At 40.6% G+C, this 16,928-nt stretch overlaps 1 protein-coding gene across 3 annotated transcripts in view; it reads left to right on the top strand.

Annotated features, from left to right (window-relative positions):
- Window positions 1-279: 279 nt before the first annotated feature.
- Window positions 280-16,928, top strand: part of STRN (striatin) — a 146,711-nt gene continuing 130,062 nt past the window's right edge. For 2 of the 3 annotated variants that reach the window (XM_072634161.1, XM_072634160.1), the window contains exon 1: window positions 981-1,314. In XM_072634161.1, the coding sequence (XP_072490262.1) occupies window positions 1,072-1,314 (243 nt within the window). In that variant the 5' untranslated portion in view covers window positions 981-1,071. Of the gene's footprint in view, window positions 433-980; window positions 1,315-16,928 lie in introns of those variants that run through there. The other variant, XM_072634162.1, reaches the window with a different exon arrangement.

Raw genomic sequence — 16,928 nt, 5'->3', positions numbered from 1 at the left:
CCATGATAGAAATTGTGTCTTATTATGAAACTAAAATGTTATCATGAAAATAGCTTTGATCTCGATTATCCCCTGAAAGGATCTCGCTGACCCCAACTGGTGAGAGGACTTAGAAAGCCTGGGTGGGCTTGGGGTGTGGGAAGAGAACGGGAATTAAGGAAAATCCTGCCAAGGTTTGGAGGGAAGTACTCCTTCAGGTCAGTGGAGGCTTCAGAGACAACATAAAAAGATCAGGCCGGGAATGGAAAACAAAACAAAACTCGTGACCACCATTTTCGTGACTTTAACTGAAATTGACGCAGCAGGGTAGAGAGGGACCGGTCCTGGGACCAATTCCCAAGACGAACTTTCGCCTAGAAGGAGGACCAGCCAGCCAGTATAACCCCGGGAAACGACAGCTCGTGGGGGAAGAGCCGAGTCGTCGATCCTTTGGTGCGTAGAGGGATGTGATATGTTTGTCTCCGCGGATCTGCGTGGGTGCATGTGCGCGACCGTGCGAGAGAGAGCGCTGTCACAGACGACTTCCTTGGGGTGAGGGTGCGTGTGCTACTTAGTTAGAGACGGAGACCGAGCGAGCGCAGAGCCCGCGAACTTCCGTGGGTGTGGGTATGTGCAAGAGAGCGCGGCCCAAGAACTTCCTTCCGTGCGTGTCGGTGTGTGTCCCGAGAAGCGGCCCGCACCCGGCTCTGCCAGGCTGAGGGGCGGGAAGGAGGACTAAGAGGTCTCCGCCACAGCTAGGCTCAGACAGCTGGAGTCTGCCAGCGCTAGTTTCTAAAGAATCCTTCCAGGCCCCCTAGCCCCTTTCCCAACTCCCGCCGATTAACGCCGCCACCCCGAGACTACATTTCCCAGCAAGCCCTCGGGGCGCGCGCGCTCTGCAATTGACCCATTTCCCGGCCCGTCAGCAGCTCGGGGGGCCGGCCAAGCGCCCGGGCAGCCGCTCCCTGCTGACTCGGAGTGTGGGCGGGGAGAGGAGGGCGGAGGGAAGAGGAGGAGGCGCCGTTGCTGCCGTTTGCCTCGGCGGCTGCGAGAGCCGGCACCGGTCCGCAGCAGGCTGCCGCCACGGCCGCCATGGACGAGCAGGCGGGGCCCGGCGTCTTCTTCAGCAACAGCCACCCGGCGGCAGCCGCGGGCGTCAAGGGGCTCGGGCCCTTGGCAGAAGCGGCGGCCGCGGGCGACGGGGCGGCTGCGGCGGCGACGGGGGCGGCCCGAGCCCAGTACAGCCTCCCAGGGATCCTGCACTTCCTGCAGCACGAGTGGGCCCGCTTCGAGGTGGAGCGCGCCCAGTGGGAGGTGGAGCGGGCGGAGCTGCAGGTAGAGACCCTCCCGGCCCGGCCCTCCTCCTCCCGCCTCTTTCCTCCCTCCTTCCTCCCTCCTCGCCCCGCCCCTGCCGCTTCCTCCCAGCCTCCCGCCTGTCCCCTCCCCCTTCCCTCGGTTCCGCCCACCCCGCCGCGAGAGCCCCTTCACCTCGCCCCACCCACTCTGCCTCTACCTGCTCTAGTCCCCGGCCGCCCCTCCCGTGTAATGGAATGAAATGATGTTTGTGGAGCGCTGGGCGCGGCGCCTGGACGGAGGAGGCCCTTGGGAAATGCCTCTTCCCTGCCCTGCCCTGCCCCCCCCCCCCCCCCAAAGCTGCTCCCCCGTCGTCTCCTGGTCCTGCTCGGAGCTCGGGTCTTTTCCTCCTTAGTTGAAGATTGATAAGCAGGGTCCCGGACCGCTCCACTTCCGAGAGTCATGCCCCGCGTCGGGGGGCCAGAGCCAGAGAGCTCCCCGCAGGGTTGAGGGGTCAGCGCTTGGCCAGACGTGGTGTTTTCCTGTAGATTCTCTTCTCGGTGAAAGAAAGGAAATGAGAGGACAGATGAAGTTGTATGGCCAGAGGTGGGAAACGGAAAAGGGAAAAAATAGTATCTTCAGAAACAGAAAATTCCTATATATTCGAATCTCTGCCTTATGCCGCAGTGCGTTTCACCCACTGATTTTAGATCCGAGATGTCTGAATGAATGGAGGGTCAGAAGTCAAGTTCTTTACTTAAGGGAAACTGATTTGTTAAGATTTAAAAACAAAAAAAACCCCCACACCACAGATTCTCTGGGGGGAAACAAACAGAAACCTCGACCAAATATAAAAACTTTTTGTCAAGAGGTTTTTTTCCAGATTGAATTTTTCTTTGAAGGAAGTTGAGGTCTGTTAAAGGGAGTCACATTAGTGATAGGCTGTACAACGCCTTGTTTTGAGATAAGATATGTCCGCTCCAGACTGGGTGTTCACAGGCTTTGCACAGTTAATCCCTTCACCGTGCCTTAAGTCCTGAGATAGAGCGATCTTTAATAACTAAATGTTCAGTCCTGTGGTAGGCACTGTCCTGGGGATACAGAGAAAGGGGAAGAAAAGAGGGGGGGAGGTTCTGGCTCTCAAGGAACTCATCTTCTAGTAGGGGAAACACCATGCAGATAATTATATAGAAGGTACCATCTAAATGAAAAGTAACTCAGCAGGGAAGACCGGAGCAGAGGGGGGATGAGAAAGGCCTCTTGCAGAAGGTGGGATTGGGTTCTCTATGTGCCTGCTATGTCTTGAGTATAGCCTGTGGTTCCTTGATATACAGTTTACCTACTTACGTGGGAAAAGCTGAATAGTACTGTGGAAAGAGGACAAATTTGGAGGGCACAAAACTTGTGTGTTTGAATCCTGCCCCCTTTACTTCCTGTCTTGACATGGGCAAGTCACAGCTTCTCTGAGCCTCATTTCCTCATCTAGAAAACAGGGAGTGTGTGAGGATTAAATGATCTCTTGTTTTCATTGCAGCTCTAAATCTATGATCCAACAGGTATGTCCTGTTTCCTTGATAGAATATAAGTTCCTTGAATGCAGATCGTCTCATTTTTTTATTTTGTATCAGTATTGCCTAGCCCAGTATAGATATTTAGTAAATGATGAATAAATACTTGTTGATTGGATACTCTGGAAACAAGGATATCACCAACTGAATATCACCTTTTTTTAAAAATGGCAACTTTTCCTTGTTAGTCTCCAATATAAGTGGTTTGTTCAAGTGCTCCCAATTACTGCTTCTAAACAATCTCATTCCCCCACCCACAAAAAAAACCGGTTAAACAAAGCAACTTAAGTGATAATAACTTGTTTCTATAACTTTTATTTGGGTATTTGCATTTTAATTGAACGTAATTGAAGAAGAACTGCTGTACTTTAGCTGGAACTTTGATTGTACCATGTTGATGCTTTCACCATTTGATATGGCTTTTTTTTTTTTTTTTTGGTCTTCCTTATCTTTCCTGTTCCCTCTCCTTCCCTCCACTTACTGACTAGATCCTAACTACTGAACAGCCTGGAAGCTTTGTAAAGCTCAGAGTTCCCATGCAAGTCCTGTGGCATGTAATATTTAAAAAAACCTATGGATTTCTAAGTTTTGAAAAGGCTTTGTTTAACTTTACAGAAATCACAGGGTGGGTGGAAGCATACCGTGGGGCTTATCTTTTTAGACTTTAGCTTCTCGTATGGGGACTAGATGATCTTCATAATTCCTTTTAATTAATATTTGTTAATAAAAGACCTCAAGTTTTGGACTTGGCGAGTTGAAAAAGCATGAAAGGATATATTTTGTAAACATTATTTAGTTTAATTTTCAAAAGTTTATAAGAACATATTGTGTTTCAAGTGGGTCAGCTAGATAGCATAGTGGATAGTCAGGAAGACCAGAGTTCAAATCTTGCCTCAGATACCACTTAGTGACCCTGGCCAAGTCACTTAACCCCTGCCTAAAACTAGAGAAGGAAAAGGCAAACTACTCCAGTATCTTTGCCAAGAATAGATACTTGGTCCACAGGGTCATGAAGAGTTGGACACGACTGAACAACACCAACCAAAAAATGTTTTAAGCTCTAAGCCTGGTATAGAAGACACAATAATATAATACAATAAACATTTATCAAGTGCTTACTATATGCTGGGCACTGTGCCCACTGGGCATACAAAAAGAGGCAAAAGACAGTCCCTACCCTCATGGAGCTTACAATCTAAAGGGGGAGAAAGCATGGAAATAAATATTTACAAAGCATGCTATATTACAGGATAAACAGGAAATAATTTAAAGAGAGAAAGCTCTTAAGAGGGCTTAGAGAAGACTTCCTGAAGATTGTGGGATTTTAGTTGAGTCTTAAAAAAGTTAGGGAGGTTAGTAATTAGAGTGGAGGAGGGAGAACAATCCAGGTATAGGGAATAGCCAGAGAGAGTGCCTGGAGCTGAGAGGTGGAGTGTCTTGTTTGGTGAACAGCCAGAAGGCCAGTGGTGCAGGATTGAAGAGTGTGTTGGGGAGTAGGGTGTAAGAAGACTGGAAAGATAGGAGGGGAGTAGGTTATGAAGGGCTTTGAGTGCCAGACATGGCATTGCTCCTGGAGACAACTAGAAACCTGTGGAGTTTATTGAGTTGGGGGTGGATTGGAGTCAGGAGAGACTTGAGGCAGGCAGATGCACCAGCAGGCCATTGCAGAGATCAAGGCATGAGGAGATGGGGGTCTGTACTAGACACTGTACCATGGCAGTGTCGTAGGGAGAAGGGGCTGTGTTCAGGAGGTATTGCAAAGGTGAAATGGACCAGCCTTGGCAGCAGCTTGCATATGGAGACTGAGTAATGGGTCAGATAAGTAGGAACAGAACCAAGAGAGAGTGATGTCCCAGAAACCTAGACAGAACAGGGTATCAAGGAGGAGAGAGTGATCAGCAGTGTCAAAATCTGCAGAGAAGTTTCATGGACAGCGAGGATTGAGAAAAGACAACTGGATTTGGCAACTAAGAGAGCAAGAGTAACTTTGAAGAGAGCAGTTTTGGTGGGATAATAAGGTCAGAAGCCAGATTGCTAAAGGTTAAGAAGAGAGTGAGAGCAGAGAAAGTAGGGGCACATATTGTGGATGGCTTTTTTGAAGATTTTAGTTACAAAGGGCAGAAGAGAAATAAGGTGATTAATTAAATAAGGTGTAGGGGTGAGAGGATCAAGTGAGGGTTCTTTCAGGATAGGGAAGATGTGGGCATGTTTGTAGGCAGTAGGAATGGAACCAGTAGAAAGGGAGAGATTGAAAATAAGGGAAACATTAGGGACGATAGAGGGGGCAGTCCATTGGAGGAGATTGGGTCAGAGGAGTCAACAAGGTGTAAGTTCACTACATCATGTGAGATGGTGAAGGAGATTAGTGGCAGAAGGCACTAAAATGATAGGAGAGGGGAAAGAGGAGAGAAAAGTGAGATCATGATGAATGCTCTAAATTTTTTCTGTAAAATGTGAGACAGAAGTTCCCAACTGAGAGTAGGGGGAGGAGGAGCCATAGGAGGTTTGAGGAGGGATGAAAAAGTTCAGAAGAGCCTTTGTACAGAGTGAGACAGTGAGTTGATTAGGGAAATACAGTGGGATTGCCCAGCAGCAGTGAGAGTCCACTTGATATATAACATAAATTTGTATTAGACCCAGTCAGGATAGTTATGTAGTTTTCTTCCTTTTAATTCAGAAGCTCATGTGAGGGTGTAAAGGTGGGAGTAGGGGTGATCCTAGGCTGAGGTTTGGCTTGGTGAAATCAGCAATATAAGGAGGTTAGGGATTCAAGAGAGTACAGTGAAGAGTGGAATTGGTTCACCAAGGAGTCAAAATGGGGAGGGAGAGAGAGAGCATAGTGCAGGGGAGATGGTTTTGGGAGACAAAGGGACCATCAAGGGATGAGAGGTCATGGTGACAATGAAGAGTAGGGTTATGTAAGGGAAGGCAGAAGGAGAGGTGAAAAGCCAAAAGACTGTGGTTGGATTAGGTGATTTCAGAGGTGAACATGGAGGCGGTACATTTGTGGGTGATGGAAGATTCAGGGTGTGAACACCTTTATGTATAACTTAGTTGGGGTGCAGGAGTCGCTCATGGGAAGTAAGTAGATTGGGCAGCTTGGAGTAGAAATGGGTTGCCTACATGATAGATTAAACTTATGTCTAACACTATGTTTCTTTCGTAGTTTACTGGTAACCATACTTGAAACATAAATGATCTTTTGGTATAGATCAATGTCTTGTGGGTTTTCTATAGCAAATTTTAAATTTAGGCTGGTACCCTTCTACTCCTTGGCTACCACCATTCTGCAGCATCCACTGGTGTCTTTTAAACAATGAAAGTAAATTTTAATATTATCCTTAGCAAAATCAATCTGTTTTAAAAAATTACATGTTATCTAAGCTATATAGTATACTGTATAAAGGACTGTATGTGTAACTAGTTTTTCTATTATTATCATGTAAAATTAAATGTAAGCTATATTTTTCTTCTTTAAAAATCTCAATATTTTTATTTTCCATTTTTAATGTCCTATAAAAACAACGGAAAGCACCCGCTAGATTATGAAATAGAGGTCATATGGTATCTTCCTTTTAGTCTTTTACCTTTCCATTAACCTTCAAAATAGTTTAAAAAAAAAAACAACAAACCCAGCAACCTACCTTTCATATTAAGGCTAATTGTTCCTTTGGAATCTATCCTCCTTTTTCAAGTTGCCATGGCAAAGGAATGAAGTGCTGAATTAGCTGTTGCATCCACCAGGTGCAAAGTGCCATCATATTCCCTCCCTTCTTCAAGCAACCTTAGGGAGTAGAGTATGTTGTGCCGAAATTGTCTTTGTCATTTTTCCTTCTATTTCATTTATTCAAAAATCTCTGGCTACTTTTGGTTTGCAGAGTAACTGAATTTTATGGGAAAGATGAGATCAAAGTTCTCTCCAGGGTCTTAAGTGGAGCAGAAGTATGGCAGTAACACAGATGTAGCAGAATAATGTGGTTCAGGGTAGATAAAATGCAGATTCCTCTGTTAACATTTAAAGCACTTCACAATCTAAGTCCAGTTTATCTTTCCAGGTTCCTTATGTAATCTGTACTCCAGGCAAAGTGGTATGCTTGTTTTCCCTCAGACAGAACAGTTCATTTCCAGCCTCTGTGTCTTTGGACAGCCTGGCCCCATTGCCTAGAAAGCTCTTTCTCTTAACCTCTGTCCCTTAGAAACAGAGATGTCACACTGCCTACCACATTCCCTAATGCAGCTGGAGTAAAATAAAAATGTAATTGAGAAATATTTAACAAAATGAGTAAAAACACATTAAAACATAGTTAATATTATATTTTAAACCTAAATCAGTATGCAGCCCACAGAAATTCTTACAGATGTTTATTTAGTGGGTTTCTTTGAGCTTGACATCACTGCCTTAGAACCATTAACTTCATTCATAGGTCACCTGGAGCACCACCTCCCCGAAGAGGCTTTAAAAAATTTTTTCTCTCCTCACTAAACGATTTGCATTTAGCTTTGTAGCTAGATAAAGCATTTATTAAATGCTTTGCACTATACTTACTCTGTGTACAGATTATTTCTCCTAAAGTCCCTGCTCCCCATGTGAACTTATTAAGCATGAGCTTGTTTTTGTTTTGGGATATTATTTTGGTCTTTCTATTCCTGACACAAGAAAAACGTCTGGTAGTTAGTAAGTAGTTAATAAATACTTGTTGAATTGGATTTCTACGTGTAGAGTCTTGTTATGTGCTTGTGGTGCTGGGCGCACCTTTCCACCTTATTCCACAAAATTGTTGGAGCAGCTCTTTACTTTAGGAACCAGATGAATTGTGTAACTTAAAGGAAAGGCTAGGAGCAGAAGCAGTCTTTTGCTATATGGCACTGATTTCCAATTTGGGTCCATTTTGAGAGTCATGGAGGAGTTATTGAAGCATTAGGAAGGATCGCTTTAGAGATTCAAAAGTAGCAAAGCACATACCGTGGAAGGTATTTTCTTTGTCCACTTACTGGGCAAGGGAAGTCTCTGGTAATTAAGAAGCTCTTGCTCCTCCCATTATATTTCATATGCCTCCCCCCTGCAAATGTAGTGGCAATCAAACATGTTCAGGAGCATCAAAGTTGCTCTTAGCAAGTGGCAGCAGTAAGTACTCCAGATTTCTTAAGTTGTTGTAATAGTGTAACATGAATATGCTTATTTTGAGTTTGCTGTAGTACAAAGTCCACCAGATTTGAATTAAGAGGACCTGGGTTCAAATTTCAGCTTTGCTGCTTCCTACCTATGTGACTTTGAAGAAGATCTCCACTCTTCTTTAGTCCTCAGTTTCTTCATCTGTAAAATGAAGCTCTAAGTCCTGTGATCCTAAGTGATTCTTAAGTTTTGAGTAAGAGTGCTAGGATGTTATGAAGAAATTCCTAGGCACACCTAGGTGACATGCTGCTCCTGTTTAATATTGTTTTAATCTAGTTGGGAAAACTGGGCATAAATGAAATGTAGAAAAATCGGAGTGGTTATCCTTTCAAATTTCTTAGAATATTAGCATGTAGAAGATAAGAACCAGAGTCTTGAGTGAGGAGGGATTGAAATTTAAGTGTGGTTATATGCACATATTTAAAGAGGTACCTGAATAGTGAACTTTGAATGAAAGTTTGATAACTATGTTAATAAGACAGAGCTCCACAGGCCCTGTGCCTAAAATAAATAGTCTGTAGAGAAGCCAAAATGTTAATATGAAATATTGGTCACTGCAGAAGTACTTTAGCTCTTAATACTTGATGCCAACAAATGCATCTTCATTAGGATTCTGGCTTTCTATTCCTTAGTATTCTGGCCCAAACACTTCTATAGTATTCATTGTTCATTTGTATTTTATCCTTCAATACTTAGAACACCTACAAAACACCCTAGTTTTCTTTGGTACTCACCCAAAAGTGCCAAGGACATGTGGAAAAGTCATTGTAAGCCAATGTGGTTCTGTTGTCTTAGGAAAGTTGGCTAACAGGTACAGGAAATGGATAGCATACCACCAAATTTTGTCCACATTTTTACCTCTTTATGCTTCAAGAAAAGTAGGGACACTGTATTAAGAACACAGTATTTCATTTTGACTTTTTCTGGGCTAGCCTGGATGTAAAAGATTGTGCTTATTGATAAAATCCATGATTCCCTCAAAAGGCAGAGAGAGAGAGCACGCACATTTGTTAACTACTTATTAGGTGCTGGAGATAAACACAAGCAAACAAGATGGTCCTTACTCTCCAGGAGCTTATGTAATAAAGGGGAGCTGGACAAGGTAGGATGAGGAAGAGGTTGATGCAAGGGGGCAAGATGGAGGAGGTGGAGCAGTCCAGGAGAGTGAGTTGACCTAGAGATGAGAGTGAAGATGAGTGTGGCTGAAGCCCCTCATGAAATAACGATCCTAGCCAGAAACTCATCTATCAGGACAAGGTGGAGGCATGGATATGCCCCAGATATCTCTAGTTTCCTTTAACCCATTATCATTTATGGATTTATTTAATCCTTTTCTGAAAATATCTGTTTTCAACTTGTCATCTTGTATAACAAGTTTCATTAACTAGCTGCATTAATATAATACTCTCTTATTTATTTGAACAACTTGAGTTAAATATAAGGGTATGAAATTCTGATAGTCTAGAATTTGATGAAGAATTAAGTTCATGTTTATAATAGTTACATCTTTTATAACTTATACAACCTGAACTTCTATTCCCTCTGTAGCAGGACTTCTTAACTCTTTTTTTGTGTCATGCACCCCATTAGCATTTTGGTGAATCCTCTGCATCTGTCTTCAAAGTAATTTTTTTTAAATGCATAAAATAAAATACACAGGATTACAAAGGTAACCCAATTATATCCAGATAGTTAACAAAACATTAAGAAAAATAAGTTCACTGACTGCAGATTAAGAATGTCTTGTCTAATATATCCTTTGCCTTTGTGGATAGTAGAATCCGGACTTTTTTGTCTAAAATGTCCTTTACTTTGTTGATCATTTTAGTTGCTGTTTTCTGATTATTCTGAGCTTGAGGTTTGGTAACTAGAACTTTAGCTTTATTCCACATGTGTATAAGGGTACGATAATTTTTTTCACTTTTTATTTCTGATGCTCTTGATGATGTTATTAGTGTTACTAGTTCCTTTGTCCACAAACATTGGTCTTAGGGTTAGTTTACCCTAGATATGTCACTTCCCTTTAATAAGTATATATTTATAATCCATATGCTAGGTTATATATGAAAACTTGGAAGTACAATGACAAAAATGAAATTCTGACTTCAAGGAGCTTATATTTTATTGGGGAGCAACAGCATATGTATAAGCCATTATACAGTATTTACAAGTTTAACATGTGTGTTGCTGCTAATAACTGGAGGAGTAAGAGAGGCCTCTTGTAGTAGGGGACACTAGCTGAACTCTGAAGGAACCAAGAGGTGATGGAAGAGGAGAGAAAGCATTCTAGTCACTCACTGTAGCAGAAAGGAGATGGAACATCAAGTGTAGAGATCATCGAGTTTGGCAGGAGGGTAGAGTGCATCATGTGGGGGAGTAATATATAACAGCCTTGAAACAGTGGGGAGCTATTTTGTGTAGGGTTTTAAATGCCAATCAGAGGAGTTTGTATTTTATTTTAAAGGTGATAGGGGGACCCTGAAAGTTTAGTGACAAACCAGTACAACTGTTAAGCATGTGTTAATTTTTCAAAGCACTTTAACTTCATCTCATTTGACCCTCACAACAAACTTATGAAGTAGGTAAGTGTTAAATTCATTTACACATTTTCTCTTCACTCACACCTTTTTGTGCTTTGGTCTTATAGTTATCCTTGTCTGACATTTCAGTCCTCAGAAGAGATTTGAGTCATTTGCAGATGAATGTTTTCAATGTTTTCCCTTTTACAGGTCACTTAGAAAAAAATGCAATTAAGACTGGTCTCAACCAATATCCCCTGAGACAATCCCATTATTATGTTGCTTCTTCCAGAGATAGCCCTCTTTTTATGGGACAGAACATATAATTTTAAAACAGCAGAGAACTTTAGAGGTCATGCGTTTAAAACTCCATATTTTGCAGATCCAAGAGAAGAATATAAAACCTTTTGTTTTCTGCCTGATCAATTGTCTGTCCATGGGAAAACAATACCATTTAATTCATCTTTTTTTTTTTTTTTTTAAAGAACCTTTGCTACGTGACTTTGTAGAAATGGTCAGGGGATGGAGTGCTGGACTTGGAGTTATGAAGACCTGATTTCAAATGCTGCCTCAGTCACAACTAACTATGTGCCTTGGGCAGATCGCTTCACCTGTCAGACTCAATTTCTCCATCTGTAAAATGGGGATATACCTCTCCAGGGTGTTTGTGATCATAAAATGAGATAATATTTGTAATAGTTTTTACTAGCCTTAAAACACTGTATAAATGCTAGTTATTGAAGGCTTTTTGAAAGTCTAAGCAATCAGTGTTCCTTGGTCACCTGTTTATCTCTTTAGTGTCTATTTTTTTGAGGCAGAAGTGCTTCTGATAGTTGACTCTAAGCTTGAACCTTGGACAATTAAAGGCTGAATTGGATATTATTTAGGAATTGGATATTATTTAGAACTTTTTACCTTGTTTGTCAATTTGACAGGAAAATTTACCATCTTTAAAAATCTAGTGCCCTAAACACATAATTAGGACTTGGAGAGAAATTTCTAGTGTCTTCCAATCTTAGTGCAGTTTTAACCTATTAAGATTTTGGGGACACCTTGTATTTTAAATTAAAAAGCTCTTAGTTATGAAATATTTCTGTAGCCAAATTAAATGTGATTGTATAATTTTTTATCGAATGTTAGAAGCCAAGAGCCAATTTAAGGGATCCATCTGCTTGTAATTGTTGCTTCAGTTTTCTTTGCCCCCAAATGTTCCCTTGCTGCTGACTGAGGATTCAGAATACATGGAGTATCAGCAGTATTTATGGATGGGGTGGGAAAGGGAGGAAATAATACATGGAGAGGGAATGGGACATATTTTGCAAGAGCTGGAGAGGAAGAGACAGGAAATATAGGGACCAGAAATGAGGGAAGAGATTAACTCACATCCTGCCTAAGGCCTTATTCTTATTAATTGCTCCAGCTGCCATTGATTTACCCTTTTCGGAAATCATGTAATATTTATCTTCTGTATCACTCATTTTGGCACCGAGTCATTGAGTTGGATGGGATTATAGAAGCAATCTAGGTTATTACATACATTTTTTTAAAAAAAAGGAAACTGTAGAGAATTTATAAGGGTACTTTCTATAATAACATACTGTATTATGCATCATTGTTATTTAACTATTTAAAGTATCATGATGTGGCATAAAGGTTCTTATCTGGGGTCCACAGACTTTCATGGGGCCCCTGGATAGATGCCAGAGGATCTATGAACTTGGATTGGAGGGGAAAAAAAACTTTTTTTTTATTAAACATATTTTCGTATTTGTCATGTTGTATAGAAGAATTAGAACTAATGGGAGGAACCATGAGAAAACAGAACAAAACAAAAAAGAGAGCAAATAGTATGCTTTGATCTGCATTCAGATTCCATATTTCTTCTCTGGAAGTGGATGGCATTTTTCATCATGACTCTTTTGGAGTTGTTCTAGGTTCTTGCATTGCTGAGAAGAGCTGAGTCTGTCAAAGTCAGTCGATGTGGCTGTTAACTGCTCCTGGTTCTGCTCACTTCATTCAGCATCAGTTCATGTAAGTCCAGGTTTTTCTGAAGTCTGCTTGCTCATCATTTCTTGCAGCACAATATAGTATTCCATTGTATTCCTATACTACAACTTGTTCAGCCATTCCCCAATTAATGAGCATCTCCTCGATTTCCAGTTCTTGGCCACCACAAAAAGAGTTGCTGTAAATATTTTTGTACACATAGGACCTTTTCCCATTTTTATGATCTCTTTGGGATACAGATGGTACTGCTGGGTCAAAGGGTATGCTCATTTTTATAACTATAGCATAGTTCCAAATTACTCTTCAGAATGTTTGGATCAATTCGCAACTCCATCAACAATGTGTTAGTGTTTGAATTTTCCCACATCTTCTCCACCATTTATAATTTGCCTCTCTTGTCTTGCTAGCTAGTCTTGTAGGTGTAATGTGATACCTAAGAGTTGTTTTGATTTGCATTCCTCTAATCAGTAGTGATTTAGAGCAGTTTTTCATATGACTATAGATAGCTTTAATTCCTTCCTCTGAAAACTGCCTGTTCATATCCTTTGATTATTTATCATTTGGGGAATGAAAAAAATCTTTATTTTCAACTAAGGTGTAACTTAAATTTAGTAGTTCCTTTAATTATTTAAGAATATTATTCTAAGAAGGAGTCTACTGGCTTCACCAGACTTCCAGAGAAGTCCACGATACAAAAATGGTTAAGAACCTTGATGTAGCAGAAAAATCCCTGGTTTTAGAAACCTCATTTGAATTCCAGTCTTTGCTACATACTAGCTTTGTGACTCACAAAAAATAGTGCCTAACTTCTCTGAATCTTAGTTTTCTCATCTGTAAAATGAGGGGTTTGGGTTAAATGATCTTTAAGGTCTGAATCTTATTTCTGATACTAAGAATGATGGGATAGTCAGATAGCAAAATTAAGGAATAACACTTTTGAATAGTTCCATTCAGCACTATACTGGTTTCCATAAAACATTAAAAGAACCAGAGGAAGGCCTCCTTTTTCTATAAAGGAGGAGTGAAGAGAAAGACATATATAAATAAGACTTTACTCAGGATTGTAAGTTTGGATAGGTTGTATTATTTACTCTGGTGGGAGGAATATCCATGCTTTTTTATTGTTGTTGTTGTTCAGTTGTTTTTTAGTTGTGTCTGTTTCTTCGTAACTCCATTTGGGGTCTTCTTGGCCAGGATATTGGAGTAGTTTGCTATTTGTTTTTCCAGCTCATTTTACAGATGAGGAAACAGGCAAAGGGGTCAAGTGACTTGCCCAGGGTCACAAAGCTAGTATCTGAGGCCAGATTTGAACTCTGGAAGATAAGTCTTCCTGACTTCAAGACCAGCACTCTTTATCTACTGTGCTGTTCATATACATGCTTATGATAATTATAAATCCATTGAAATATCAAAAACTGAATTTAATTCAGCAAACATTTTTCTTTTTATCAGTTGTTTTGTTAAACCACCTTCATTTCCAAATATATTCTTCCTTGCTAAGTGAGCCATCCCTTATAAGAAAGATTTAAAAAAGAAAAAGGCAAAACAGTTCAGCAAAATAAACTAACTTATCATTTCTGTTGGTTCAGTATAAACACATTTTTTCCCTTCTTCCCCCAACATAGTTCTCTACTTCTGCAAAAAAAGGGAGGGGGCATATTTTCCCAAATCTTCTGCCCCAGCAAGGAAAATATAATTGTACAATATTTAGCTTTGATTTTTTTTCCTGTTTACACTGTTGCAGTTATTGCACGTATTGTTTTCCTTGTTCTCAGCAAGCATTTCTTAAGCATATAGGATGCACCAAGGAGAGACATTTAGGTTCTGAGTGTCCAAAAACATTAAAAGATTCACTAAAAGGTCAGAGTAGCAGTAAACTGTTCTCATTAAACTTTGTGCTTTGATTGGTTTATAGTTATTATAGTAGTATGCTTTTGAAATGTTGATTAGCTGCTATTAACAACTTCTCAAAGCTTGTCCTGAATGGAAGTCAGGGCAGTCCTGGAGGTGAAAAATTATTTGGGGTAGGTGGTGACAAAGTACTGGAAGGAGAAAGGAATGGTTAAGAAGTGGATTGGAGCCTGTTCACATGGTTTCAGAGGTTTTTGACTGCTTTTTAGTTCTTATACCTTCTAGTAGTAAAAATATAGATACCATTAGATATGGTACTTTTGAATGGTGGAGCCAAATAGTGGAGTAGCAGAAAGTAGCACAGTGAACTCTCTCTAAAAACACCTCCAAATAGACCTAGAAAATGCAACAGACAGAATCCTGATGAGGAAATTCAAGAAAAAAAAATGAGTCATCTTTCTAGCCCAGGTGAGGAGATGCAGAGAGGTCTGTGGACACCAGTGACAAGGTCTGGGCAGGAGCAAGCAGTATATTTGCACAGCACTCCAGTGAGTAGGGAGATGCCATGCAGTGGAATAAGACTAGGTCCCAGACCCATATGGGACACCTCCAGTCCTATCTGGGTACCACAATGAAAACAGGTACCAACTAATTAGCTTTATATTGTCCACTACCTACTTCTAGGACCTGAGGAGGGGCTGTTTGTCCATGGATATAGGGAGCAGTGCAAGGCCCTGAATGGTTATAAAGAATGAACATGTTCAGAAGTAAGCGGCAGCTACATGGCTCGGATCCCAGGAACAGAGCAGAATCTCAGTTCCAGCTTCTAGCTCAGTCTGAAGCCTGCAGAGGAAAAACCAATATAGGAATCATACACTTAAGGGAATTTTGCAGATCTGTCACTGGACCATAGATTTTCACTATCTGGCTGATAGAGCCTAAGTTTCCACGGCCATTTACTGTAGCTCAGGCCCAAACCCAAGTCAGGAACTTGCATAGTTTAATTGGGAGTGATAGGGCCCTACATCAGACCACTTCAGGAGCACTGAAAGCTTTCAAGTCCTCAACCTGAGATGTCCTTGATATCTTGGAATAATATGACCCTCAATACCACAAGAAAGTAGCAGCAGGATCTTCCCAGACTTTCTGTCCAGAAGTTTGCAGAATCTTTCTGTAACATGAAGTCTGAAGTCAGGAATTAGACTGGAAGAAGGAGCAAAGAAAGAATGCCATCATTAAAAAGCTACCATGAAGGCCTCATTTCTGAAATATAATAGAGAACTGAGTCATTTATAAGAGTACAAGTCATTCCTCAGTTGATAAATAGGTCAAAGGATATGAACAGGTAGTTTTTAGATGAACAAATCAAAGCTATCTATAGTCATGAAAAAGTGCTCTAAATCACTGTTGACATGCCAATTAAAACAGCTCTGTTGTGCCACATCATACTATTAGATTAGCTAATATGATAGAAAAGGAAAATAATAAATGTTGGAGAGGATGTGGGAAAATTGGGGCATGAATACACTATTGGTTGAATTGTGAACTGATTCAACCGTTCTGGAGAGCAATTTGGACCTATCTCAAAAGTGTTATAGATCTGTGCATATCCTTTGACCTAGCAATACCACTACTAGGTCTGTATTGCAAAGAGATTTAAAAAAAATAAAAGATTTATTTCTACAAAAATATTTGTAGCAGCTTTTTTTTTTGTGGTGGCAAAGAATTAGAAGTAAGGTGATGCCAGTTAATTGGGTGAACAAGTTGTGGTATATGATTGAAATGAAATGCTATTGTGCTTATAAGAAATGATGAGCAGGATGCTTTCAAAAAAACTGGAAAGACTTACAAGAACTGATGCTGAGTAAAGTGAGAAGAACCAGCAGAACTTTCTATACAGTAATAGAAGTATTACAAGGATGATCATCTGTGAATGACTTAGTTATTTTCAGCAATGCCATAATCCAAAACAGTTCCAAAGGACTCAACGAAAAATGCTTTCTGCTTCCAGAGAATGAAGTAATGGAATCTGAATGCAAATTGAAGCATACTATTTTTTGCTTTTTTTTGTCTTGTTTTTTTTGGGGGGAGAGGGTAGGAATGGAATGGGGATCTGTGTTTTCTCTCACGACTTGACCAATATGGAAATATGTTTTGCATGACTGTAGATGTGTAACCTATATCAAATTGCTTGTTGTCTAAGGGAGGGCGAGGGGAAATTTGGAACTCAAAATTTAAAAAAAGAATGTTAAAAATTGTTTTTACATATAATTGGAAAAAAATTTAAATATTTAAAGAATAAAAATCAAAAAAACAATTAAAAAGCTATTATGGTGACAGGGATACTCAGGACACAAACTCAGAAGAAGAGAATGATTTCAAAATGTCTACAAATAAAGCTTCAAAGAAAGACATAAGCTTGGGCTCAAATTCAACTAGAATTCCTGGAAGAGAATAAAGCAAGAGTTTAGAAAAAGGAACTTAAAAGTGCTAATGGAAAAAGTTGGAAAAGAAATGAGAGCTGTGGAAGAAAAATTT

The sequence above is a fragment of the Notamacropus eugenii genome, chromosome 1 (assembly GCF_028372415.1).
Source record: "Notamacropus eugenii isolate mMacEug1 chromosome 1, mMacEug1.pri_v2, whole genome shotgun sequence".
Taxonomy (NCBI): Eukaryota; Metazoa; Chordata; class Mammalia; order Diprotodontia; family Macropodidae; genus Notamacropus; species Notamacropus eugenii.
Note: the sequence above shows the minus strand (reverse complement) of the source record. Positions and strands in the feature narration are given on the sequence as shown.